The sequence below is a fragment of the Saccopteryx leptura genome, chromosome 1 (assembly GCF_036850995.1).
Source record: "Saccopteryx leptura isolate mSacLep1 chromosome 1, mSacLep1_pri_phased_curated, whole genome shotgun sequence".
NCBI lineage: Eukaryota > Metazoa > Chordata > Mammalia > Chiroptera > Emballonuridae > Saccopteryx > Saccopteryx leptura.
Window position 1 is genome coordinate 260,432,312 of NC_089503.1, and position 26,248 is coordinate 260,458,559.

The 26,248-nt window shown below is 48.1% G+C and overlaps 1 protein-coding gene across 2 annotated transcripts in view; it reads left to right on the plus strand.

Annotated features, from left to right (window-relative positions):
- The window catches only part of UPF1 (UPF1 RNA helicase and ATPase), a 44,647-nt gene that overhangs the window by 10,600 nt on the left and 7,799 nt on the right, over positions 1 to 26,248 (plus strand). The window contains exons 2-16 of one of the 2 annotated variants that reach the window (XM_066350346.1): positions 7,515 to 7,657; positions 9,553 to 9,642; positions 11,616 to 11,783; positions 12,146 to 12,326; positions 14,922 to 15,083; positions 16,052 to 16,169; positions 16,321 to 16,419; positions 16,877 to 16,985; positions 17,089 to 17,248; positions 17,347 to 17,465; positions 17,876 to 18,040; positions 18,142 to 18,256; positions 18,748 to 18,891; positions 19,287 to 19,500; positions 26,022 to 26,139. In XM_066350346.1, coding sequence (XP_066206443.1) covers positions 7,515 to 7,657; positions 9,553 to 9,642; positions 11,616 to 11,783; positions 12,146 to 12,326; positions 14,922 to 15,083; positions 16,052 to 16,169; positions 16,321 to 16,419; positions 16,877 to 16,985; positions 17,089 to 17,248; positions 17,347 to 17,465; positions 17,876 to 18,040; positions 18,142 to 18,256; positions 18,748 to 18,891; positions 19,287 to 19,500; positions 26,022 to 26,139 — 2,105 coding nt within the window. The remainder of the gene's footprint in view (positions 1 to 7,514; positions 7,658 to 9,552; positions 9,643 to 11,615; positions 11,784 to 12,145; positions 12,327 to 14,921; positions 15,084 to 16,051; positions 16,170 to 16,320; positions 16,420 to 16,876; positions 16,986 to 17,088; positions 17,249 to 17,346; positions 17,466 to 17,875; positions 18,041 to 18,141; positions 18,257 to 18,747; positions 18,892 to 19,286; positions 19,501 to 26,021; positions 26,140 to 26,248) is intronic. The other variant, XM_066350349.1, reaches the window with a different exon arrangement.

A 26,248-nucleotide genomic window follows, 5' to 3' on the forward strand; every position in this document is an offset into this window, starting at 1 on the left:
AGATACACTACTACTGCACATACAGTATACTGAAAACATAATTTTTATACATACTGGGAAACCAAAACACTGGTGTGACTGACTTCATTGTAGTGGTCTGGAATGGTACCTGCAGTGTTTCCAAGGTATGCCTATACAGGTCTCACGCTCAGGAGCATACTGTTAAAATACTGATACCATCTAATACACACAGGCACATTTTCCTAGTGTCCTAATAATGTCCTTTATGGTTGTTTAAATTCAAGATCCAATGAATGATCATACCCATCTGGGGCCATGCTGCAACCGAGCTATTTTTAGCACCTGAGGCAGAGGCTCCACTGAGCCATCCTCAGTGCCCTGGCTGATGTGTTTGAACCAATCAAGCCATGACTATAGGAGGGGAAGAAAGAGAGAGAGCGCAGGAAAGGAAGGGGAAGGGTAGAGAAGCAGATGGTCACTTCTGTGTGCACTGACTGGGAATCAAACTTGGAACATCCACAAACTGGGCTGACCCTCTACCACTGAGTCAACTAGGCAGAGCTGCACATACCAATTTAAAATTATTTTATTGCTATATAATGCTAACCATCATTGGAGCCCTCAGTGAATAGTAATATTCTTGCTGCTGGTAGGTTTTGCCTTCATATTGAAAAAAAAAAAGCAATATCTGTAAAGTGCAGTAAAGGTATGCCTGTATGGGGATTATGGGGAGAAAGTCCTTGTACTGGGGCCTATGACTTGAAGTGGGTCAGGAAAATAAAAGTGTGTGAGGAGAGAGCAGGCATGATGAATTGTGAGTGGCTGGTGGATCCACGTGCCAAGAACATGGGTATTTCATTTTGAAACTTCTTCAGAAGTTGGAGAGGCTGGACCTTCTGTTACCTTTTCCTGCTCAGAGGCCCTGCAGCTCCTCTCTGCCTCAGGCTACCCGGAAGGAAAGGTGAGTTTCCACTCCCTCTTTTATTTTTAATCCTTGGCGATAAAAGAAGAAATGATGAGCCACTTTTCAGCCTTTGTGTTTTGGATGAGATGTATTTACTTAGCCAATACAGTGAGGCCCTATGTGGGGTCAGTTCTGGGTGTTGGGGTCATAGGGAGCAGGACAGGCATAGTGGCCTCACTGGGTTCCCTCAGATTGGGTCTGGGAAGGCCTCCCTGGGAGGTGTCTTGTGGATGAGACCTGAAGGAACAAGAGTCAGCTGTGCAAAGGCCAAGGGACAATGAGTGCTAAGGCCCTAGGATGCCTGCTGACTCAGAGACTGAGAGACAGAAAGATCTGTTTCATATTGAGTGGTACGATGCTTAGAAATTTGGAGTAAAGGCTATGGTCTAAAAGTTCTTTCCAGCACATTGAGGGGTAATTTTTTAATGTACTTGCTTTTCCTCTGTGGGAATGGAGGCCTTTCTTCCTACTGCTCTGATGTGCATCATCTGAGTTCTGTAGTGGGTTGTATGGAACTCATTCTGGCAGAAAACCCCTGTAGGCTTTTGCCAGCTCTGCAGCTCTTATACGGACTTCAGATAGTGTCCAGAGCACAAATGGGGAAGAAACTTTCCCCACAGTGAAACTTTTCTCACTGGATGTAAGCTTTGGGAGCCCATGGGTACAGGGAGGCCCTGCCCCTCTTGAGCCCAGCAGGATCGAGGGTTCCTGGCTGGAGGTGAAGGGTTAGTGACCTTGGAGGACCTCAGTCCTGTGCCAGCTAAGGACGAGGACACCTGCATTCCTCCCATTGTGTCACCTGACATGGATTGAAGGCCTTCTCTATGCCAGGTACTCTATTATATTCTATATATACTCTCTAAATGCTTTAGCTCATTTAATGACAGTTTCTAAGGTCAAGTGTACTTTTGATGTTAATGTTATCTTAAAAACTTTCCAGAAAGTAAAGGGAGAAACTTAACACAGTTCTAGAGGACAGTTTGTGTTGTGGCTAGATCACAGCTGGGCAGGAGTGAGGCCTAGCGGGAGCTAGAAGTGTATGCACATGCATGTGTGCAAACAAGCACACAAGTGGGGGGCACACCACACTCCCCAGTGAGGCAGCTGCAAGGTCCCTGGGCCTTAGGGAATCTGTACTTCTCCCCAGCTTTATGGAGGTGAGGAAAGTCCCCCTGACCTTGGATCCATTTCTCCCTGGAGTTCTGAGAGAGGACTTAGATTTCTGCCTCGTATGAAGCCTGAAGGGGTCAGTGGTTTAGAGCAGTGGTTTTCAACATTTTTACATTTGGGGACCAGTAAAAATAGGAGAATTATTTTGGGGGCTGCTAAGGCAGAACATAAGATAACTCAAGAGAATTCAACTAAGATCATTGGGTCTGTAATCATTATACAACATCAGGGTGGTTAACTTTCTCAGACTGGCACGAAATTTTTGGTGTACTGGTCTTTGGACAGGTGGTTAAAAAACATTGGTTTAGAGAGGGTTGCTACATTGGTTTAGTCAGTCTTGTCTGGTCAGGCTCCCTTATAAGGCTCACATGCTCCTGAGGTGCCTCATCTTCCTGGTGAGAGGAGGTAAAGTGTGAGGCAGAAGTGGGTAGGAGGAGAGCCCTTGGGTGGTCTGCTTTTTTCCTCTTTTACTTCATGTACTTATTTTGGTATTTCAAGAGGGTAAAGATTCAGATACCACCTAGAATATTTTTTTACATGTAAAAGTTTATACAACCTGATAATTTTAGGAGTTTTTCTAACCTAGGAGTCAGTAAACATTGACTCCTTTGTGAGTCAGTTGTGAGACTTTATGAGACAAAGAGTAAATTTGAGGCTTTGATTAAGTATGTAGTCCAGTTGTTTAAGAATGTAAATACCGGACCTGGCCGGTGGCTCAGTGGATAGAGTGTCGGCTCAGTGTATGGACGTCCCAGGTTCCTGGTCAGGGCTCACAGGAGAAGCAACCATCTGCCTATCTCTCCCACCCCCTCACCCTTTCTCTCCCATTTTCTGCTGCAGCCAGTGGCTCGATTGTTTCCAGTGTGGCCTGGGTGCTGAGAATAGTTTGGTCCCAGTGCATTGGCCTCAGGTGCTAAAAGTAGCTAAAAATAGCTCTATACACTATCCCGGTCCTGGGTGCATGCAGGAGTCTGCCCACTATTTCTCTTCCTCTCACCTTAAAAAAAAAATGTAAACACTATTCTGAGCCCAAGAGGGTGGCTGGCTTCTAGGCTGAACCCATTCTAGACCACCTTCTCAGCCCTCTCCTGCAGCATGATATATATTCTCAACCTCACTGCCATGTATTGAAATTCAGATACCATAAACTGGCTACACACTTTTAGAAAACCATCATAAATGTGCCTAGGAACAGCAGTGCCAGTCCTATTGACAGCCTTATACCAGCATTGTCACTACATGTGTCAGGAGAAGCATTGCCAGATAGAGAGGTGACTCTTTGAAGTGATAACCAACAGCCTGACCTGTGGTGGCGTAGTGGATAAAGCATCAACCTGGAAACACTGAGGTTGCCGGTTCAAAACCCTGGCTTGCCTGGTCAAGGCACATATGGGAGTTGATGCTTCCTGCTCCTCCCCTTTCTCTCTCTCTTTCTCTCTCTCTCCCCCACTAAAATGAATAAATAAATAAATAAAAATTAAAAAAAAAAAAGAATGAAGTGATAACCAACAAAAAATTTAACAGTTAAATTAAAAAATGGGCAAAGGACTTAAATAGACATGTCTCCAAAGAGGATATACAAGTGGCCAAAAAGCACATGAAAGGACGTTCACTCTCAGCCATCAGGGACATGAAAATCAAAACCACAATGAGATACCACCTCACATCTATCAGGATGGCTGTTCTTGTTTTTTTTTGTTCCCTTTTATTTATTTATTTAAAACTTTTTTTATTTTTTTTTACAGAGACAGAGAGTCGGAGAGAGGGATAGACAGGCAGGAATGGAGAGAGATGAGAAGCATCAATCATCAGTTTTTCATTGCGACACCTTAGTTCATTGATTTCTTTCTCATATGTGCCTTGACCGCGGGCCTTCAGCAGACCGAGTAACCCCTTGTTCAAGCCAGCGACCTTGGGTCCAAGCTGGTGAGCTTTTTTGCTAAAACGAGATGAGATCACGCTCAAACTGGCAACCTCGGGGTCTCGAACCTGGGTCCTTGGCATCCCAGTCCGGCGCTCTATCCATTGCGTCACCACCTGGTCAGGCTATTTATTTATTTATTTTTGAAACTAAAATTAGAGCAAGTGTTAAGGATGTGGAGAAATTGGAACCCTTGTGCACTGTGGTGGGAATGTAAAAATGGTACAGCTGCTGAGGAAAACAGTCTGGTGAGTCCTCAAAAAGTTAACTGAAATGACCATGTGATCCAGGAACTCCACTTCTGGGTGTATATACAAAAGAAATGAAGAAATGAAAGCATGGTCTCTAAGAGATGGTTGTATGCTTATGTTCACAGCAGCCAAAAGGTGGAAGCAGCCCAAGTGTCCATCGACACATGGCTGAACAAAATGTGGTAAATCTATTAGTGGAATATTATTTGGCCTTAAAAAGGAAGAAATTTCTTGCCTGACCTGTGGTGGCATAGTGGATAAAGTGTGGACCTGGAATGCTTAGGTTGCTGCTTAGAAACCCCAGGCTTGTAGTCAAGGCACATACGAGAAGCAACTCCTACAAGTTGATGCTTACTGCTTCCCTCCCTTCTCTCTCCTTATCCCATCTCTAAAATCAATAAATAAAATCTTAAAATAAAGAAGAAGAAGAGGCCCTGGCATTGGCCTGGTGTATGGACGTCCCAGGTTCAGTTCCTGGTCAGGGCACACAGGAAGAGTGACCATCTCCTCCCCCCTCCCTTTTTCCTTTCTCTCCCTCTTCCCCTCCCACAGCCAGTGGCTTGATTGGTTTGAGCATTGCCCCAAGCACTGAGGATGGCTTGGTTGGTCCCAGTGCATCAGCCTCAGGCACTGAAAATAGCTTGGTTGATTTAGGCATCGGCCCTAGATGGGGTTGCTGGTGGATCCTGGTTGGGACACACGTGGGAGTCTGTCTCACTATCTCTCCTCCTCTCACTTAAAAAAAAAAGGAAGGAAGGAAGGAAATTCTGACCTGTGCTACAACATGGATGAACCTTGAGGACTTTGTGCTAAGTGAAATAAGCCAGATACCAAAGGACAAATACTGTGTGATAATGAGGTTCCTAGAAGAGTCAAGTTCATGGAGACAGAAAGCAGAATGGTGGGTGCCAGGCAGCAGCCAGTGGGGAGTTAGTATCTAATGGAGACAGAGTTCGGGAAGATGGAAGGTTCTGGAGATGGATTGTGGGAATTGGTTACTTAAATGCCCCCAAACTGTATACTTAAAAGTGGTTAAGATGGGCTCTGGCTGGGTAGTTCAGTTGGTTAGAGCATCATTCTGATATGCCAAGGTTGCAGGTTTAATACCCAGTCAGGACACATACAAGAATCAATCAATGATGCATTGATTGAACAACAAGTTGAACAATAAATCAATGTTTCTCTCTCCAAAATCAATATATAAAAAGTTTTTGGGGAAAAAAGTGGTTAAGACAATATGTTTTATATTATATGTATTGTGTGTGTGTGTGTGTGTGTGTGTGTGTGTGTGAGAGAGAGAGAGAGAGAGAGAGAGAGAGAGACAGATAGGGAAAAACAGGAAGGGAGAGAGATGAGAAGCATCAATTCTTTGTTGCAGCACCTTAGTTGTTCATTGATTGCTTCCTCATATGTGCCTTCACCCGGAGGCTACAGCAGACCAAGTGACCCCTTGCTCAAGCAAGCGATCTTGGGCTCAAGCTGGTGAGCCTTGCTCAAACCAGATGAGCCCGCACTCAAGGCAGCAGCCTCGGGGTTTCGAACCTTGGTCCTTCATGTCCCAGTCTGATGCTCTATCCACTGCACCACTGCCTGGTCAGGCTATTATGTGTATTTTACCACAGTTTTTTTTAAAACAGGAGGCCCTGGCTGGTTGGCTCAGTCGATAGAACATTGGCCTGGCCTGTGGACGCCCTGGGTTCGATTCCCACTCAGGGCACACAGGAGAAGTGACCATCTGCTTCTCTTTCCCTTCCTTTCCCCCTTCTCTCCCTCTTCCCCTCTTGCAGCTAGTGGCTGGATTGGTTTGAGCATCAGCCCTGGGTGCTGAGGATGGCTTGGCTCATTAGAGCACCGGTCCCAGATGGGGGTTGCCAGGTGGATCCCAGTCAGGGCGCTGTGGGGAGCCTGTCTCTCTATCTTCCCTCCTCTCACTTAAAAAAAAAAAAAAGTAAAAACGGAGATAAGGGATTCACAGGTGCTTGCGATGATTTTATAGCAGTTTTCTTTGCATTAAAATCTAGACGTTGATTTTGATTTTTTTTTTTCCTTCAAAAAAAGCATACAGTCTTTTTGTAATTAACCTGGTTGTTGCCTTCTTGAAAAAAGCATATTAATGTGGTAGCTGACTCTGCAATGGGGTTTTGATCTGGGCTGAGACCATTGCAGACATAGGTGTTTCTACAATAGGGTGCTGACTTTCTGACTCCCCAAATGTACCTTTGAAATATCCAGAATGCCCTCTCACGAGAATTGGTGTTCTTAGGCTCAAACAGGTGATTGGCCAGAGTGTGGATAGGGAAAGCCCCTGTGGGCACTGTTGGCTCAGGCTGGGCTGGCTCTGGTTTTTGGTCCCCTGGTTCTGGGTGGTAGGGGCTTTGCAATGCAACAAGGCTGGTGTCTGCCCTGGGGTGTTCCCAGCACTCCTCCTCACACTTTATTACACAGTGCTCTTGTTGACTGCCACCTGTAGTTCCTGGTGGGTGATGTTAGTATTCCTTTTTTCCTGGGGGAGCTGAGTCTGCGTGCCCCGAATGAATATGTGAGCTCAGCAGAAGTGCCTGTGAAATTCATGATTTAGTTACTTAAAGTTGCCTGTTTGTTTTTGCTCTTGTAACATAAAAGGTAGTACATTTAGTAAGATTATTGCCTGAATTCAGAAGGTTATCCTAATTAATACTCAATTTCTGATTCATAGTCAAGAAGGGCTGCCTTGCAGGGAAGGTACTGGCAGTGGAAGAAGTCAGTTGACTGAGGAGATTACTGCTCTCCTATGTCTCCAGGGTTCACAGTCTTGACTTCTGGTGCTTAGGTTTTGAGAGGAGCCTTAACTGTGTGGGATTCCAGGCCTTCTGGCCAGACATTTTGCAGCCAGAAGGGACTGTAACTGGTTTGTAAAAAATCAGCTTTTGTGGCCCTCAGTGATGAGAACGAAGTGTTTTCCTCTGCATCCTGGTTGTGATTGTGACTCCATGGGGGTTGGATCTGGCTGCTTAGGACTCAGGGCAGATAACCTAGGCCACCAGTGAGTGCCATGCTTTGGTCTGGGTAAATTTGATATGGAAGGAGAGAGTGTGAAAAGTCAAAGCCAAAGAGGCTGAATTGTCTCAAAAGTGGAGAGCAGGCCAGCACTTCACACAAGGGTCTCCACACACAAGGGTCTCTATGGCTGCTCACTTGGGGAGAAGCCACAGGCCAGAGGCCTGGAGACCATATAGGCTTACATGGTGACGCTGCTGTTCTGCCATAGGTTGGAGGACCTGAAGGCATCCTGCAGAATGGGGCTGTGGATGACAGCGTGGCCAAGACCAGCCAATTGCTGGCTGAGTTGAACTTCGAAGAAGATGAAGAGGATACCTATTACACAAAGGACCTACCAGTACATGCCTGCAGGTGAGCACCAATAACATGGGTGTCCCAGAGTCTTCACATTCCAAGTGTGTCTGCTGGTTTCACAGAGATCACTCTAAGACCAAGGTCTGTGATGCTTGATCAAATTGTCCTTGGAAATAAGGAGGTTGTTCAGGCCTGTGTACACATGTTACTAGGCAGGAGGGTGGGCTCAGCACCCTCTGTCACTCCTGATTCTTCCAGCAGGTAGGGAAAGGTTTCCCTCTCTGCCTTCATCAGGCCCTAGCCTGTTTCTGGTACTTGCTCCACTCACTCATCAGAAATACCTCTTCCTATTGGGTGAGCATTTGGGTTTATAAGATAAATACAGCCACCAAGATTTCTCTTATGGAGAGGGTATTGTCACATTCTATTTTGTTTTTTAATTTTATTTTTTTATAGGGACAGGGACAGAGAGAGAGTCAGAGAGAGGGATAGATAGGGACAGACAGACAGGAACAGAGAGATGAGAAGCATCAATCATCAGTTTTTCCTTGCGACACTTTAGTTGTTCATTGACTGCTTTCTCATATGTGCCTTGACCATGGGCCTTCAGCAGGCCGAGTAACCCCTTGCTCAAGCCAGTGACCTTGGGTCCAAGCTGGTGAGCTTTGCTCAAAGGAGATGAGCCCGTGCTCAACCTGGCGACCTCGGGGTCTCGAACCTGGGTCTTCCGCATCCCAGTCCGATACTCTATCCACTGCGCCACCGCCTGGTCAGGCACTGTTGTCAGATTCTTTAAAGTATCTGTGTGTTCAAGATTCCTGGAAAGTTGGAGCGAATAGTCAGTGGGTAGACCTGAATGTTGACCAAATTTGGAATTTTTATCTGGAGCAGGACCCATCCCTTAGACTTGGACTTATTCTTGCCTTTTTGTTACACACAAGAGGAAACTGATACCAAAAGAGGTGAAATGATCTTGCTCAGGGGACTCAGCCAGTTGGGGCAGCTTTGGGCCTGGGCTTCTACTCAGCCCTTTCCATCCCTTGGGCCTGCTGCCCTTCTGGAGTCTACCTACCAAGGGAGAAAATGTGCCTCTTCCCCTCCACCTTTACCTACCCCCCTCACAGAGTTTTTTTACTTTATTTTGGCTCTTTGTTCACTCTCTTTTACATATTTTTGCCTATGTATGAGTGATGTATTTGTGTTTCTGTCATGTATGCAGGTACTAGTCCTGGTGAAGCTGCAGGTGGTCTGTACAACCCTGGCCCTCCTGGTTGTCCCCATATGTGGGGTATTGGGGTCAAGCACATTCTGGTTTAAGGCTGAGTCTTTGCTTCACAGCCATACAAAACTCGGTGGAGATCCAGTGTTCTTGTTTTTGGTGTGTCAACTTTCAGAAAAACATGCCAGGATTGTGGGAGGGGATGGTAGACTCTCCTGGTGTTCTTCTTTTGAGCTGAGCTGTATTTGCACCAAGGACCCTCTGCTACTGTGTCTCAGCTGAGTGTTTCTGGGAGCATGGTGCCCTCTGCTGGAGTGTGAATGAAGCGTAGTCACACCTCACCTTCCGTGTGCCCAGAGCTACACATGGACACTGGTTTCCTTGCTTTTAAGTCACGTTCCTGAAATTTAAGGCCATGAGGATGACTGAGTCGCCCTGAAGGTGTTGGGCTCACTTGGTGCCTTGCACAGAGCTTGACCTCACTTAGAAGGGGCTTTGCTGCTTTCTGGGGTATCTCTGAGGGTCTCAATAGCACACCAACTCCTTCCTGCATTCACAGGGCCAGGAATCCTCAATAGTTAACTGATCGAATTTTGTTAGTGGGATCATTGGGTTTGAGTATGTGTTTAATGAAAAACTTAAAAATGTTGTAAGAGGAAAGAATTTTACATTCTGCCAAATTAAAACCAGAGCAGCCTTCCAACTTTAACTGTTCATGATTTGACTTTTTTAGTTACTGCGGAATACATGATCCTGCTTGCGTGGTTTACTGTAATACTAGCAAGAAGTGGTTCTGTAACGGACGTGGAAATACTTCTGGCAGGTAGGTATCAGGCCATGCATGTGTGTTTAATCAGGCTGTGCTCAGATTTGTGTGTAAATTATGGAAATGCTGAAGTGAAGTACAGTATAAAATCATGCTAACAAACCTGGGTTTTTTCCTCCTCTGTGACGGGTTTAACTTGAAACAGATGGTGGTGTGTGAATGCCTTAATGTATTTACCCTTAATTTATTCTCTGGTTCTTTTTATTATGCCAGCATGGTTGGCTTAATTCTCGTTCCCAGTTTGTATTTATATTTCTCTGCAAGATGAGATCCTGGCAGGCCCATTCATCTTCATTATAGGGTGCTTGGGGAGGATGTTCTCAAGACAGTAATGGGCATCCATGGGAGATGCTTCCTGAGAAGGCTCCCTCAGGCCTGAGCTCATCGAGTAGTTCACAGGCTAACACAGGCCAGATCCTGAATCATCAGATTAAATCAAGTTCATCTAACCAGTGGTGGCTCTGGGCTCCCTCCTGATCAGCAGCAATTGTGACTTGGCTTGTACTTGAGTTCAGTGTTGGGGTGAGAGCAGTGTAGTGCTTGGATCCTAGGGAGAGTCTTCTGTCTAGCTCCAGTGCTAGAACTCCTCGGCCCCCACCTCTAGCTCACTGCTGCCACAAGCAGAGTAGCATCTCAGTGGATAGGGCTCCAGGTCTTCAGCAGGGAAGTGGCATCTTCTGAAGTTCATGTTTTGGAGAAGCGACAAAAATCCACAGGAAGGTTTATGTGTACAGGAGTCCCCACCCACCCTTCCTGTGCCTTCAGTAGCCATGGGCTAGGCCTTACCATCATGCTACCTAAGGACACAGATCAGGTCTTGGGTCATCTTGGAGTTAGGATACTAATTGTAGAGTTCTGAGCAAGGCAGGAAAGGGGCTGGTGTTCAAAAGACTTTAAAGGAAAAGCATCTTTAAGGTGTCTAAGAGAAAACAGGCTCAGTCAACCAGCATCACATGTTCTTTGCAAGGCTTGAGTGAAAACTGGTGGGTGGCCTATTGCGTGTAGTGAGGTGAGGTAGGCACAGAAGTGCAAGAGAAAACTGCTGGTTCTGGTGACATGCCAAGTGGTAGTGGCTTTAGAGAAGAGTGGGGGACTTTGGGATGAGGGTGCCAAGAGCTGCAGTGGTTGGTTAGATGATCTGATGATGGGCTTTGTGGGGCCAGACAGGGTTATAAAATGTTGATATATGAGCCTAACCTTAGAGGAGGGGTTTTCTGATGTGACGAGAGGGTTGCCACAAGGAGTGTTCCACAGACCCACAGCCGGGCTACAGAGAGCCTGAGACAGGGCTTCTGCCACCTGTGATCCTCAGCAAGGCTGGCTTGGCATAGGCCCTGGTGTAGGTGAGCTGTAGCCCAGAAATGAGAATGACAGCAGAGTCCTGGCAAAGCCAAGTTGGTGGGGTTTCAGAGGATTTCATTGCTGGCACTTCCCTTGTAATTTCTGAGAGTAGTCCTGAGCCCCCTATCCTATATGGTTTTACTATCCTCAGGTTTCTAATATGGGTGTCTATCAAGTTTCCTGGCCTGCAGCACATTAAGAGGAGCTGTTGCTCCTGGCAGCCAGCGCAGGGGTCAAGAGAAGTGACTTTGGAAGAAGCAACAGAGAAACCACAAGGAACAAGAGGAGCTGGGAAAGGGGCAGCAGCTGGGGCCCCAGCTGTAGATCCAGTGAGGCCCAGTAGTTGGATTTAAGAAAGCAGGAACTGTAAGGGGGGGGGGAGGCAGAAACTATGTAAAACGTGTTAGGAAAGTTTCCCTTAAAAGTGGTTCAAGGAGGGTTGATTTTTACACTCAGTGGGGAGCCAGTTCAGGGGCTGCCTGGTCTCCTGGGATGCCAGATGGATGAGGTGTGACCGCCCTTGCTAATGGACCGTGAATGGTACCGGAACTTTTAACAGGGGCTTGAGAATTGGAAGTGGTGAAAAGCCAAACTTTGGGTGTTAACTATTTATCATTTCCTGTTTTAAGCCACATTGTAAATCACCTTGTGAGGGCAAAATGCAAAGAGGTGACTCTGCACAAGGATGGGCCCCTGGGGGAGACGGTACTGGAGTGTTACAACTGTGGCTGCCGCAATGTCTTCCTTCTTGGCTTCATCCCTGCCAAGGCTGACTCAGTGGTGGTGCTGTTGTGCAGGTGAGGATGCCCCAATTTCCCTGGGGGCTGGTTCTGACTCAGTGGGACTTTTAAAATGGTTTCTGCCAACTGGCTAGGTGTGAGGATGTTTGGGGGTTGGGACTTATTGGTGAGATGGGAATGTTGAGTAAATCTGGGGATATGTTCTGGTTAAATCATAAAAGCAATTCTGTAAAACCAAAGTCTGTTCTGAATTTTAAGAGTTCAGGGCTTAACTGTGTGGGGAGATGTAATTTATTACTAACAGTTTAAAAGGTAATGTGATCACATAATGAAAAGTAGGGACTGGCACCTTGGGGTGAAAAGTAAGTCTTGGGTGGAGGTCATTCTCACTTGGGCTCTCCTGCCTGGGGCTTCTGTAGGCAGCCCTGTGCCAGTCAGAGCAGCCTCAAGGACATCAACTGGGACAGCTCACAGTGGCAGCCCCTGATCCAGGATCGCTGCTTCCTTTCTTGGCTGGTCAAGATCCCGTCTGAGCAGGAGCAGCTGCGGGCCCGGCAGATTACTGCCCAGCAGATCAACAAGCTGGAGGAGCTGTGGAAGGTGAGGCCTGCTAAGAATGCAATCCACCTCAGCATCAGTTTTCGGTAGACTTGGGGGGGGGGGGGGGGCTTTCTTTATAAACAGGAGATTCTGGAAGGAACTCCTGGGAGACTCTGCAGCCTCTGCCTGAGGGGTCCTGACAGGAACTGGCTCTGGGCGGCTGTGGGTGTACGTGTCTGGAGGAGCCTGGGCCTGAGTAGGTAGGACGGTGAATGCATTTTAATTTTATTTCTCATTGATTTGAGAGAGAGGGAGAAGCATTCTTTTGTTGTTCCACTTGTGCATTATTGGTTGCTTCCCATATGTGCCCTGTCAAATTGGGTCGATGCTTCAACCAACTGAGCATATTGGCCAGGAACTATGCGTACCTTGTAAAACCTCACTGAGCTTTGATGTGTCTGAGTTGGGGCAACACCAGGCTGGGGATGAGCCTGTAGTGGGAAAGGAGTTGTGATCCTGACAGTCAAGATGCGCAACCTAGCACCTGAAGGAGAGAGGCTGTAGGTTGCCTAATGGGTCACCTGCCCAGCCTGCATATCCACTTCTCCAGGCAAGCCCTCCTATGGTTCTGGCTGTTTAATTTTTTTTTTATTATTAATTTTTTTTTTTTTTAGAGAGGAGAGAGAGTGAGAGAGAGAGAGAGAGAAGGGGGAGGGAGGAGCAGGAAGCATCAACTCCCATATGTGCCTTGACCAGGCAAGCCCAGGGTTTTGAACCGGCGACCTCAGCGTTTCCAGGTCGAGGCTTTATCCACTGCGCCACCACAGGTCAGGCTCTGGCTGTTTAAATTTCACTGTCAAGTTTTAATAACAAGGTTAGATGTTTTAATTAGGTGCCTCTATAACCAGAAATCTTAAATGTGAATTTATCTTTAGTTTGACACCAAGTAAAAATATTTTTCAGGCATTGTCTAGCAAGATGACTTTCCACTTCCATTTTCAGGTTGCCACAATTTTTTCACCATTCCTGTTTATCTTTTAGCAGCCCAGATACTGTTTTGTCCCTGCCAGGAAAAAGTGTGTAGCCCTGTTGATACAGTATAGGATCAGGAGGAAATGGGGAGGTGCATACAGCCAGAGGAACTAGTAGTCTTTGTGGCAGCTTGGAAGAAGTGCTGTCCTCCAATTCAGGGCCAGGTGATTGTGGAGGACATTGCCATTTGATTGTATGGGCATGTTAGTTGTGTATCTGGAGTGTCATCACCAAGACTCAGTCTATTGGTGTCACCTTGTTAGGCGGTGTTAGGAGCAGCACCTGAGATGTGAGCAATGACCTCAGCAGGCATCCAGCTCCCTGTGCCACATGAACTTCTGACATGAGGGCTCTCCCACAGGGTCTACACCAGGGGTTGGGAACCTATGGCTCGTGAGCCAGATGTAGCTCTTTTTCTTTTTTCTTTTTTTTCTTTTTTTTCTTTTTTTTCTGAAGCTGGAAACGGGGAGAGACAGTCAGACAGACTCCCGCATGCGCGCGCACCGACCGGGATCCACCCGGCACGCCCACCAGGGGCGATGCTCTGCCCACCAGGGGGCGATGCTCTGCCCCTCCGGGGCGTCACTCTGTTGCGACCAGAGCCACTCTAGCGCCTGGGGCAGAGGCCAAGGAGCCATCCCCAGCGCCCGGGCCATCTTTGCTCCAATGGAGCCTCGGCTGCGGGAGGGGAAGAGAGAGACAGAGAGGAAGGAGAGGGGGAGGGGTGGAGAAGCAGATGGGTGCTTCTCCTGTGTGCCCTGGCCGGGAATCGAACCCGGAACTTCTGCACGCCAGGCCGACGTTCTACCACTGAGCCAACCAGCCAGGGCCTAGATGTAGCTCTTTTGATGGCTGCATCTGGCTTGCAGACAAATCTTTAATAAAAAAATAATAACGTTGCCTGACCAGGAGGTGGCGCAGTTGATAGAGCGTAGGACTGGGATGCAGAGGACCCAGGTTCAAGACCCTGAGGTCGCCAGCTTGAGCGCGGGCTCATCTGGTTTGAGCAAAAAAAAAAAAAAGCTCACCAGCTTGGACCAAGGTTGCTGGCTTGAGCAAGGGGTTACTCGGTCTGCTGAAGGCCCATGGGTCAAGGCACATGAGAAAGCAATCAATGAACAACTAAGATGTTGCAACGAAAAACTGATGATTGATGCTTCTCATCTCTCTCTGTTCCTGTCTGTCCCTATCTATCCGTTTCTCTAAAAAAATAAAAATAAAAATAAATAATAACGTTAAAAATATAAAACATGCTCATGTATTACAATCCATTTCCTACTGCTCATGTTCATGGTTGTGGGTGGCTGGAGCTAATCACAGCTGTCCTCAGGGACAACACCAAATTTTTATTGGATAATGCGTAACATACACGGGTCATTGTATGGCTCTCATGGAATTACATTTTAAAATATGTGGCGTTCATGGCTTTCTCAGCCAAAAAGGTTCCCGACCCCTGGTCTATACCATTGACAGCTGGTGCCTTTCTCTGTGTCAGCTCAACATTGGCTCGTTCTGAGAAGTGATGGGTGTGCCCCTGTCTCTCTGGTGACTGGTGCGCTTGCATATAGTTGATTTCATACACGGGAAACTGGAGTTGAATTTGGTATCGTTCTTGTCTTCTAGGAGAATCCATCTGCCACCTTGGAGGACCTAGAGAAGCCCGGGGTGGATGAGGAGCCACAGCACGTGCTCCTGCGGTATGAGGATGCCTACCAGTACCAGAACATATTTGGGCCTCTGGTCAAGCTGGAGGCTGACTATGACAAGAAGCTGAAAGAGTCACAGGTGATGTGGTGTGTGCAAGAGGGTGATTTTTCCTATAGGTTGCCAGTGCTGTTATGGGCCTTAGTCCAGGGCCTAGAGAGACAGTGCTGTGGATCAAGAGCAGGTACCCTGCCACTCAGCAAGACAGTGTCTTGAGTGTTAGCTTATTATAAATCCAACACAAGTTCCTCACAGTTGGGTATTTTATTTTATTCAGTGAAAGGAAGGGAGGCAGAGAAAAAGACTTACACATGTGCCCCAACTGGGATCCACCTGGCAAGCTCACTAGGGGGCAATGTTCTGCCCATCTGTGGCATTGCTCTGTTGCTCGGCAACCGAGGTCTTCTTAGCGCTTCAGGTGAGGCCATGGACCCATCCTCAGCGCTTGGGGCCAAATTACTCCAATCAAGCCATGGTGTAGGAGGGAAAAGAGAGATAGAGAGAAACGAAAGGGGGAGGGGTGGAGAAGCAGATGGGTGCTTCTCCTGTGTGCCCTGACCAGGAATTGAACCTGGGACATCCACATACCGGGCCAGTGCTCGACTACTGAGCCAACTGGCCAGGGCCCCTCACAGTTGGGTTGTTAGCCTTTGTTTGTAGCCTCACACATCAGACTCAAGGAGCTTTGACACGTGGAGGGCACTCCTTGTGCTGGTCTCACAAAGATGATGTCTAGGGAGCCCAAGCCTGAGCCCTGGGGCTCCTGAGCCATGTCCTCAGTTGTCAGTTTTCTTCTCTCCTCCCTCTGAAGACCCTTGAGAGCTGGTGTCACATGAACCTGGTCATCTTGTGCAGGCTCTGGGGGTTCTAATGGCTTCTCTCCTAGCAGTGTCCTTGTTGGTGTTTCAGGCTGTTGGGTTCTGCCTGCCGCACCCCAGCATTGTGGCTCATGAAGTTGCTGTAGGGCACACACCTCTGGGTACCTAGACACAGGAGTCCAGGCCGTATCTGTTGTAGGCTAACAGGGTTCTTATTTTCCATGTGCTCAGACTCAAGATAACATCACAGTCAGGTGGGACCTGGGCCTTAACAAGAAGAGAATCGCCTACTTCACTTTACCCAAGACTGACTCTGGTAATGAGGATTTAGTCATAATTTGGTTAAGAGGTGATTTTAAGTTTTAAAATATTTGTGATCACACGTAGCATAAAATTCCTAGTTTTGCCCTTGTAAAGTGTCTCTTAATTTAAACTCTTCATGGTGGTAGCCTAGGCACATGTTGAAAACACTGACTTTCTTGCTATTTTTTTCCTGAAAGACATGCGGCTCATGCAGGGGGATGAGATATGCCTGCGGTACAAAGGGGACCTGGCACCCCTGTGGAAAGGGATTGGCCACGTCATCAAGGTCCCTGATAGTATCCTTTGTGTGAAGAACAGCTAGTACAGGATACCTGTGTGTGGGTCACTGTGGAGACTGGTTCCTGGGTCCACGGCTGGAGTCATGTTTGTTTCAAGCCACTGAGCCCTTTCTTCATTTGTATAAAACTAGAAGCATTGATTTGCCTGGAGCTAGGCTGCTTTGAGATCTGTGCCTCAGGGCTCTCTGAAGCTCACAGCCAGAACCTGCATTCTAGATGTGGTCAATCCATCCCAGCATCCTGGGTGACACCCCAAGGCTCACAGGGTAGTTGGGGGTTTGCTGGCTGCAGGGGACCCAAACACTATGGACAGAATGTGTCACTGAGAACGTGGGTCTCACTGGCTGTGTTGACACTTTTTGGCACAAAGGGAGGGGGGATCTGTCTTCTCAGTAACCAAATGAGGGTTCCTTGGAAAGGTTACAGTGAGGTGAACCTTAACTCAGTTTCGCAGATTATGGTGATGAGATTGCTATTGAGCTGCGGAGCAGCGTGGGCGCACCTGTGGAGGTGACGCATAACTTCCAGGTGGATTTTGTGTGGAAGTCCACCTCATTCGACAGGTGCGTCTGCCTCGGCCTCCAGCTCTGGATAGTCTCCCTTCTTGAGGATGGGGCTTACCACCAACCCACATGAGCACATGGCCAACCTGTCACTTCCCCTTAGGATGCAGAGTGCGCTAAAGACCTTTGCTGTGGACGAGACCTCTGTTTCGGGCTATATCTACCACAAACTGCTCGGCCATGAGGTGGAGGATGTGATCATCAAGTGCCAGCTGCCCAAGCGCTTCACAGCACAGGGGCTGCCAGACCTCAACCACTCTCAGGTTCTTATTGTCCTAGGGGTGGTCAGGGTCTAGCCCAAATTGCTGCTGGGGAGAGGGCCCAGGGCATCTGCACCCCTAATGGCCACTTGTATCTCAAGGTTTATGCCGTAAAGACTGTGCTGCAGAGACCACTGAGCCTGATCCAGGGACCACCAGGAACAGGGAAGACAGTGACCTCGGCCACCATTGTTTACCACCTGGCTCGGCAGGGCAACGGGTAGGGGTCAGCAGGCCTGACTGCGGAACATCTTGAGAGGGTTTCCTGCTTGCTGCATTTTATATTGTTTGTATTAGATCAGGCCTTGGGTTGCTTTTAAGAAGCTAGCCTGCTTCTTTTAAAGGCAGCACTGGTCAGTTTGCCTAGGTGGTCTGTGCTGTGCTGGCAAGTCTTCACCATGAGGAGAGGGAAGGGTGAGGCTGCAGGACTGTTATTAGCAGTGTTTTGCACCAATAGAGTGAAAACCAGGTGAGGACAGGAAGCTTCTGCATTGTGTTATCCCTGGCTTTAGACTTACGTTTGAACTGTCTGCACTGCCTTTGATTCAAAACAAGAGTCTTGTTACTTAGATTTTATGAATCTCTTCTAGATGAGCACTGAGACATTTATTCATTCCCTTTATGTTGAAGGCCTGTGCTTGTCTGTGCTCCAAGTAACATAGCTGTGGATCAGCTGACTGAGAAGATCCACCAGACTGGTCTGAAAGTTGTGCGGCTCTGTGCTAAGAGCCGTGAGGCTATCGACTCTCCGGTGTCATTCCTGGCCTTGCACAACCAGATCAGGAACATGGACAGGTGGGTGTCGGGTACCTGGCCACAAGTGAAGGGGTTTCCTCTGAACATTCCTGGTGCATAGTTCTCCATGCCCACTGACTGATGTGCCCCTGTGCTTCCAGCATGCCAGAGCTCCAGAAACTGCAGCAGCTGAAGGACGAGACTGGGGAGCTGTCGTCTGCTGATGAGAAGCGGTACCGAGCCCTGAAGCGCACAGCTGAAAGGGAGCTGCTCATGGTGAGGGCCTGGGCCTCGGGGCATTTGGGCATATGATGGCACCTTTAGTCAGGTTGTTACTTGGTTTTGGTGGAGCTTAGATACCCTACTTTATTTGCCTTCTCTGAGATCACACAGACCTGATTTTTGGGTAGGTTCTACTCCCTGCTGGCTTCCCTGCTACTGAGAGCTTGGGATACTTGTCTGCACCCCAGGGCTGGGCCTGTGGTTTCATGGCAAACCAACCAAAAGTGGATCCCAGCCCAGAACCTGTTTCCCACTCAGAGGCTTTCTCTTGTAAGGTCCCACCACTTAAGATCTCAGAAGTTTTTGCCACTGCAGCCTGGAAAGTGAATACAGTCAGGGAGAGACAGCTTGTTTTTGTGGTTGTTGGGAGAGCAGGGACCAGAGTAGTATCCTGTCTTATCCTGTCTGCCTGCCCACCCACCCTTCAGGGTCTGGTAACATGTATTGTTACAGGTGCCCTGATGCTTACACCCTCTCTTTTCCAGAATGCAGACGTCATCTGCTGCACGTGTGTGGGTGCAGGGGACCCCAGGCTCGCCAAGATGCAGTTCCGCTCCATTCTAATTGACGAGAGCACCCAGGCTACTGAGCCAGAGTGCATGGTCCCTGTGGTTCTCGGAGCCAAGCAGGTGGGCCATGCCACTTTCATAGTAGTCTTGTTTGGAAACTGGTATGCATTCTCTCTTGTTCCAGTGCTGTGTAATTCTTAGTGCTGGAGGTTTGGGTGTGTGTGTGTGTGTTTTAACACCCTGTGAAGCTGTGTGATGCCCTGGCAGAGCTCAGGAATGCATGGTGAACCCTTTAAAGGGGGTCTTTGAGAGCATCTCTTTGTGGGTCCTGAATGCAAGTGTGAGTGTGTTTCACCCCTGGTGGGCAGTTTTTCCATGCCCAGTCAATATTTTACCATTGAAATTCATGTGGCTGGGTGATTATGTGGACCCTGGGCCCCTTAGCCTTTTGAAGAGTGGATGTCCCACCTGCTTCTTGCTTGAGCCTCTCAACTGGGTGTGGCCTTTCGCCACAGCTGATCCTTGTGGGTGACCACTGCCAGCTGGGCCCCGTGGTGATGTGCAAGAAGGCGGCCAAGGCTGGGCTGTCTCAGTCGCTGTTCGAGCGCCTGGTGGTGCTGGGCATTCGTCCAATCCGCCTGCAAGTCCAGTATCGGATGCACCCTGCGCTCAGTGCCTTCCCATCCAACATCTTCTACGAAGGCTCTCTGCAGAACGGTGTCACTGCAGGTAATACTTGGCAGGGGGTGGGAGGGGTATACGAAACCTGCAGTCACTTCTTCCTGAGTGGCTTTACCTAGCAACCATTTGTGTGGGGTGGCACCTCAGAGAGACATGATGGTTAGCAGTACAGCATGTCCACTCGAGTGTGGGATGGCTAGTTCTCAGGGCCCATGCCCTAGGGTCCACAGGACAGGAGGCAAGTGACACAAAGATGGCATGTGCCTTTTGCTGTACTGGCTCTTGTACTGGTAGTGCAAGCGGGGGCTGGGGGGGACCTCAGCATGAGTCTAGATGCCACCAGACTGCTGTGTGTCATCACTGCCACATGCTCATGGCAGGCAGCACCTTAAGTGCATATTCTTGTGACACTGGTGGGTATGCAAGGTGCTTGAATGAGATACACTGGTTGTTCGGATTGGGGGATATTTGGCAAGTGTTTTCCTGAAAACAAAGCAAGCTTGTGGCTTCATAGAAAACAACTAGCAGTGTGTTTGTTACTAGTGATAAAATCTAAGGACTCAACAAAAATTTGTAGGCCCTGGCCGGTTGGCTCAATGGTAGAGTGTCAGCCTGGTGTGCAGAGGTCCCGGGTTCGAATCCTGGCCAGGGCACACAGGAGAGGCGCCCATCTGCTTCTCCACCCCTCCCCCTCTCCTTCCTCTCTGTCTCTTTCCCTCCCGCAGCGAGGCTCCATTGGAGCAAGGATGGCCCGGGTGCTGGGGATGGCTCCTTGGCCTCTGCCCCAGGCGCTAGAGTGGCTCTGGTCGCAACAGAGCGACGCCCCGGAGGGGCAGAGCATCGCCCCCTGGTGGGCGTACCGGGTGGATCCTGGTCGGGCGCATGCGGGAGTCTGTCTGACTGTCTCTCCCCGTTTCCAGCTTCAGAAAAATACAAAAAAAAAAAAAAATTTTGTATTTTAGAACATTCATGTCCCCTAGCATGAGCTAATAGACTGTTTCCAATGCTGAGTTGTTTTTCTGATGAGGCTGAGGTGATGAGAGTGTCTGTGAGGGGAGTCAGTGGGTACTTTCTATCCCAGTGGCCAGCGAGGGTAATTGCAAAGTAACTGGGGTCAAAAGCTGTCCCAAGCACAGGGCAGAGTAGGAAGGCTTTCATCACAGACCTGCAGGGGGCCTCCCATCCAGCTTTGGTGGAGAATCAGTTGAATCCCACAGTGGAAAGGCTATAAAACATGTCACTGGCTCATGGGAGACCATATGCAGGAGCAGATCCCAATGAGCCAGGTCACATAGTGAATTGCACAAGTCACTGTTTATTAAAAAGATACATTCTAAAATTAATATGTAGGCCCTGGCCAGTGGCTCAGTGGATAGAGCATAGGCCCGGTGTATGGACGTCCTGGGTTTGTTTCTGGTCAGGGCACACAGAAGAAGTGACCATTTGTTTCTCTCCACCCGCTACTTCTCCGTCTTTTCTCCCTCTTCTCTTTACACAGCCAGTGGCTTAATTGGTTCAGGCATGTTTCTGGGCCCTGAGGATAGCTCATTTGGTCCAAGCGTGTCTGTCTCTGGCACTAAAAATAGCTCAGTACTTGGGCATTGGCCCCAGACAGGGTTGTCAGGTGGATCATGGCCAGGGTGCATGCAGGAGTCTGTCTCTCACCCTTTCTCTCACTTAAAAAAAAAAATGTAGGCCCTGGCCGGTTGGCTCAGCGGTAGAGCGTCGGCCTGGCGTGCGGGGGACCTGGGTTCAATTCCGGGCCAGGGCACATAGGAGAAGCGCCCATTTGCTTCTCCACCCCCCCCCTTCCTCTCTGTCTCTCTCTTCCCCTCCTGCAGCCGAGGCTCCATTGGAGCAAAGATGGCCCTGGCGCTGGGGATGGCTCCTTGGCCTCTGCCCCAGGCGCTAGAGTGGCTCTGATTGGGGGCAGAGTGAAGCCCCGGAGGGGCAGGGCGTCGCCCCCTGGTGGGCGGAGCATCGCCCCTGGTGGGCATGCTGGGTGGATCCCAGTCTGGCGCATGCGGGAGTCTGTCTGACTGTCTCTCCCTGTTTCCGGCTTCAGAAAAATACAAAAAAAAAAAATGTAATAGGTTTATCATATTTTTCTTTTTGTATTGTAATGAGCCTTTTAATTTTATTATTTTAAAAGATATTATTTATTGACTTGTGAGAGAAAGAGGGGGAGGAGCAGGAAGCATCAACTTATAGTTGCTTGTTATATGTGCCTTAATCAGGCAAACCCAGCGTTTCAAACCGGCAGCCTCAGCATTCCAGGTCAATGCTTCATCCACTGCGCCACCACAGGTCATTACCTTTAAATGAAGTAATAGATTCCATAGATACTTAGGTTTTAAAGTACAGTAAATATCAGGTGTGACCCACAGAAACAGTAACTACAGTGTGTCTGTGAAGTCATAGTGCACTTTTGACCAGTCACAGGAAAGCAACAAAAGACAATAGAAATATGAAATCTGCACCAAATAATAGGAAAACCCTCCCAGTTTCATACCTATTCAGTGCAGTTCGATGCGGGCTCCTGCACAGATTTTATAGGGCTCCTTAGGTAGCTATCCCATATAGCCTCTACAGACTTGTCACTGACTGATGGCCTACCAGGACGGGGTTTCTCCACCAAACTGCCGGTTTCCTTCAACTGCTTATCCCACCGAGTAATGTTATTCCTATGTGGTGGTACTTTGTTATAAACACGCTGATATTCACGTTGCACTTTGGTCACGGATTCGAATTTAGAGAGCCACAGAACACACTGAACTTTTTTCTGTACCGTCCACATCTTGACTGGCATGGCCATGGACTGCTCCACTGTATACACGGTGTTACATCATCATTTGCACATGTGCACATGCTACCACATCACCCTACAGAAACTGGGAGGGTTTTCCTTTTGTTTGGTGCAGATTTCACATTTCTATCATCTTCTGTTGCTTTCCTGTGACCGGTCAAAAGTGCACCATGACTTTACGGACACACTGTATTACAACTTGTCAACTGTTTCGAGTGTAAAAGGGCCGTGAGACCAGCATTGGAGAACTGATGACTTAGTGCAGTGGTTCTCAAACTTTTTGAAGTCGGGGCGTATTTAAAATCCTATAAATAGGCCCTGACCGGTTGGCTCAGTGGTAGAGCATTGGCCTGGCGTGCAGGAGTCCCAGGTTTGTTTGATTCCCGGCCAGGGCACACAGGAGAAGCACCCATCTGCTTCTCCACCCCTCCCCCTCTCCTTCCTCTCTCTCTCTCTCTCTCTCTCCCCCTCCCACAGCCAAGGCTCCATTGGAGCAAAGTTGGCCTGGGCGCTGAGGATGGCTCCATGGCCTCTGCCTCAGGCGCTAGAATGACTCTGGATGCAACAGAGCAACGCCCCAGATGGGCAGAGCATCGCCCCCTGGTGGGCATGCCAGGTGGATTCCAGTCGGGCGCATGTGGGAGTCTGTCTGACTGCCTCCCTGTTTCCAGCTTTAGAAAAATCCAAAAATGAAAAAATAATAAAAATAAAATCCTATAAATAATTGTAGGCGCACTATATACAGATTTCTGAGAAATATATTATAATAATTAAGTCAAATATTGAAGAAAAAATATATAAAGTCCAAGAGTGCTTTTATGGTAATTAAGTGAAATAAATACAACAAAATTAAATTTATTCTGACATTAAAACATTTCTATGTTACATTTTTTGAGTTATGCTTTTTAGAATTCATAAGAAAGGGGTTAAAAAAATTTTAAAAAGGTATCTTTTTATGTAGATACATTATTTTCTTATATACATGCAAATATTCTTTTTTTATTATTTTAATTTGTGTTTACATAGATTCAAGTGTCCCACCGAATATATCTCCCCTATATAGATACATTCTTAGTAAGATTTAGTAAATTCGGCAGGTCCTGGCGTGAATGTGTTAAGTTTTTTTATTCTTGTGGTATGAGAACCATGAGCCTGATGTGTCCTAGTGATTTCTTCAATGTTTGGGCATATGCTTGAAAGGAAAACTCTTATTTCCTCATGAATACATTGAAGAATTTCTCTCTTTTTACTCTTGTGTTGAGGGTAGAAAATGCTAATTCACATAAATAGGATGTTGGAAATTATAGTAAAATGTTCAAAGCTTTTTTAGATATTGCGACATATTCTTTTATAGAAATCCAAAATGCTTCAAGAGACAATTCCATCAATTTTAATCATCAATCCAAAACCCTCACCATACATATCATCTTAACTTTACACCAAACAAAGGATAGAAGAAACTTGCCTCCAGTCTTTCCGGGGAACATGGGGGGTAGTGTAAACAAGCCAGCACCACAGCTTAACAGCCTTTTGCAACCTAATCAGGCAAGTGAGGTGAGGGGTTGGGCAGACTGTCAGCTTACAGCCAACTCCCCACACCTCTGTCCCCCAAAAATCTAAACTCTAAAAACCCTGTTGGTTTTTGGTCTCCAACAGTCACATATTTCTCTGGAATACCATAAGGCGCACCTGGAAATCTAGGGTGCATCAGTGTGCCCTGGTGCACACTTTGAGAACCACTGACTTAGTGTGGTATTAATGTCAGCAGCCACCATGTCAGCCTTGTCTAGCCCCACTGCATAGATGAGGAGGCTGACAGCATGCTCATTCAGGGCCACACAGTTGCTGTGCAATGAGGTCCTGAGAGTTGCTAGCACAACTGTCATCACCATGATACTTAGAATGCTACTAGTCCATCGAATGATGGGGTCAGGAAAGGCCAGGCCATGAAGAGCTTATTGTGATTCTCTGACATGGTTGGCACTGATTGGAAAACTGCTGCTTAGCCCTAGTTCAGGGAGTGGTGGTGGTTCATTGCTGTGGCATCAATGCCTTGATAATGACAGCACCTAATGAGTATGTTCTAAGATTTTATTGGTCCTGGCCGGTTGGCTCAGTGGTAGAGCGTCAGCCTGGCGTGCAGGAGTCCCGGGTTCGATTCCCGGCCAGGGCACACAGGAGAAGCACCCATCTGCTTCACCCACCCCTCCCCCTCTCCTTCTTCTCTGTCTCTCTCTTCCCCTCCCGCAGCTGAGGCTCTGTTGGAGCAAAGTTTGCCCGGGCGCTGAGGATGGCTCTGTGGCCTCTGCCTCAGGTGCTAGAATGGCTCTGGTTGCAACAGAGCAACGCCCCAGATGGGCAGAGCATCGCCCCCTGGTGGGCATGCCAGGTGGATTCCAGTCAGGCGCATGCGGGAGTCTGCCTGCCTGCCTTCCTCCCGGTTTCCAACTTCAGAAAAAAATACAAAAAAAAGAGAAAGATTTTATTGGCCCTGGTGGGTGGCTAAGTGGGTGGAGTGTGGGCCCAGCATATGAACGTCCTGGGTTCGATTCCTGGTCATGGCACAAAGGAGAAGTGACCATCTGCTTCTCCACTCCCCCTACCCCTCTCCCCCGCCTTCCCTCTTCCTCTCCCGCAGCCATTGGCCCAATTGGTTTGAGTGAGGCTCCAGGCTCAGAATAGCTCAGTCAAAAGCATAATAACCTCAGGTGCTAATAATAGCTCGGTACTTGAGCATTGGCCCAAGATGGGGTTGCTGGGTGGATCCCTTTTGGGGCACATGCAGAAGTTTGCCTCACTATCTCTTTTCCTCTCACTTTTAATTTATTTATTTAGAGAGAGAAATGGGGGTGGAGTGGGAAACCAACTCGTAGTTGGTCCTCATATGTGCCTTGACTAGGCAAGCCTGGGGTTTCGAACCAGTGACTACAGCATTCCAGGTCAGTACTTTATCTACTGTGCCACTACAGGTCAGGCAAAATTCTTTATTGAAGTGTGATCACCCAGATTTGAAGTGTTGATCTTAGTGAGTTTTTACTAATTGAACACCCCTATGTAACCAGCACCTGACTCGTCCCCAGGAGCCCCATCCGCCTTGAGGTGACTGACACCTCTCCCCTTCTATTCAGGGCAGTGGTAGACCTCAGACACAGTGGCACCAGGTATTTCGACAACTGTGACAGAAATTGGCAGGTGCTACAGACCAGCTCCAACCTTAGTGGATGTTAAACATTTACCAGCAGCCTCTGGGCTAATGGGCCACTGCACTCACCAGTTGGCCTCTGTCCTCACTTAAACAGTAGAGATGAACTTGACCTCACTTTCAGCTTGACATGGAGAGCATCATTCCATGTGTTTTTGCACATCAACATCAGGCTTTTGCAATCCAAAGATACCAGTTTCTTCACACTGATCTGCTGGTTGGGTGCAGTTCCTCTAGCCTGATCTGTGACAGGATGGGTTGCTCAGTGTTGTCATTCACAAAAGCTGGTTGTAGGGGCTTCTGGGTCCTCAACAGTAGTCAAGCTTCTGGAAGGAAACAGGAGAATGTCTTCATGGGTGTGGGCTGAGATTTCTTAAACTAGCTGTAGAAAGCACTGACCAGTGAGACCTATCCAGGGAGTGAGCAGCTCTGTGCCAAATGTTGTGTGCACAGCTTCACTCAGTCCTTGTTGCTTGGGTAGGGGATCCATTCAGGTGTTCTCTAGCTTTATTTCTCTTTTCTGACGGGAAGTGTTGCCTCTCTTCCTTCCCCCAATGACAGCGGATCGAGTGAAGAAGGGGTTTGACTTCCAGTGGCCTCAACCTGATAAGCCAATGTTCTTCTATGTGACCCAGGGCCAGGAGGAGATCGCCAGCTCGGGTACCTCCTACCTGAACAGGTGAGCAGAGGTTTGCCCAGTGTGGTATCTGGCTTTGGTGGCAGCTTGGCTAAGTTGTTGTTATGTGATGCTGGTCTGAAACTGCCCTCCTCCTCACTCAATTCTGTTC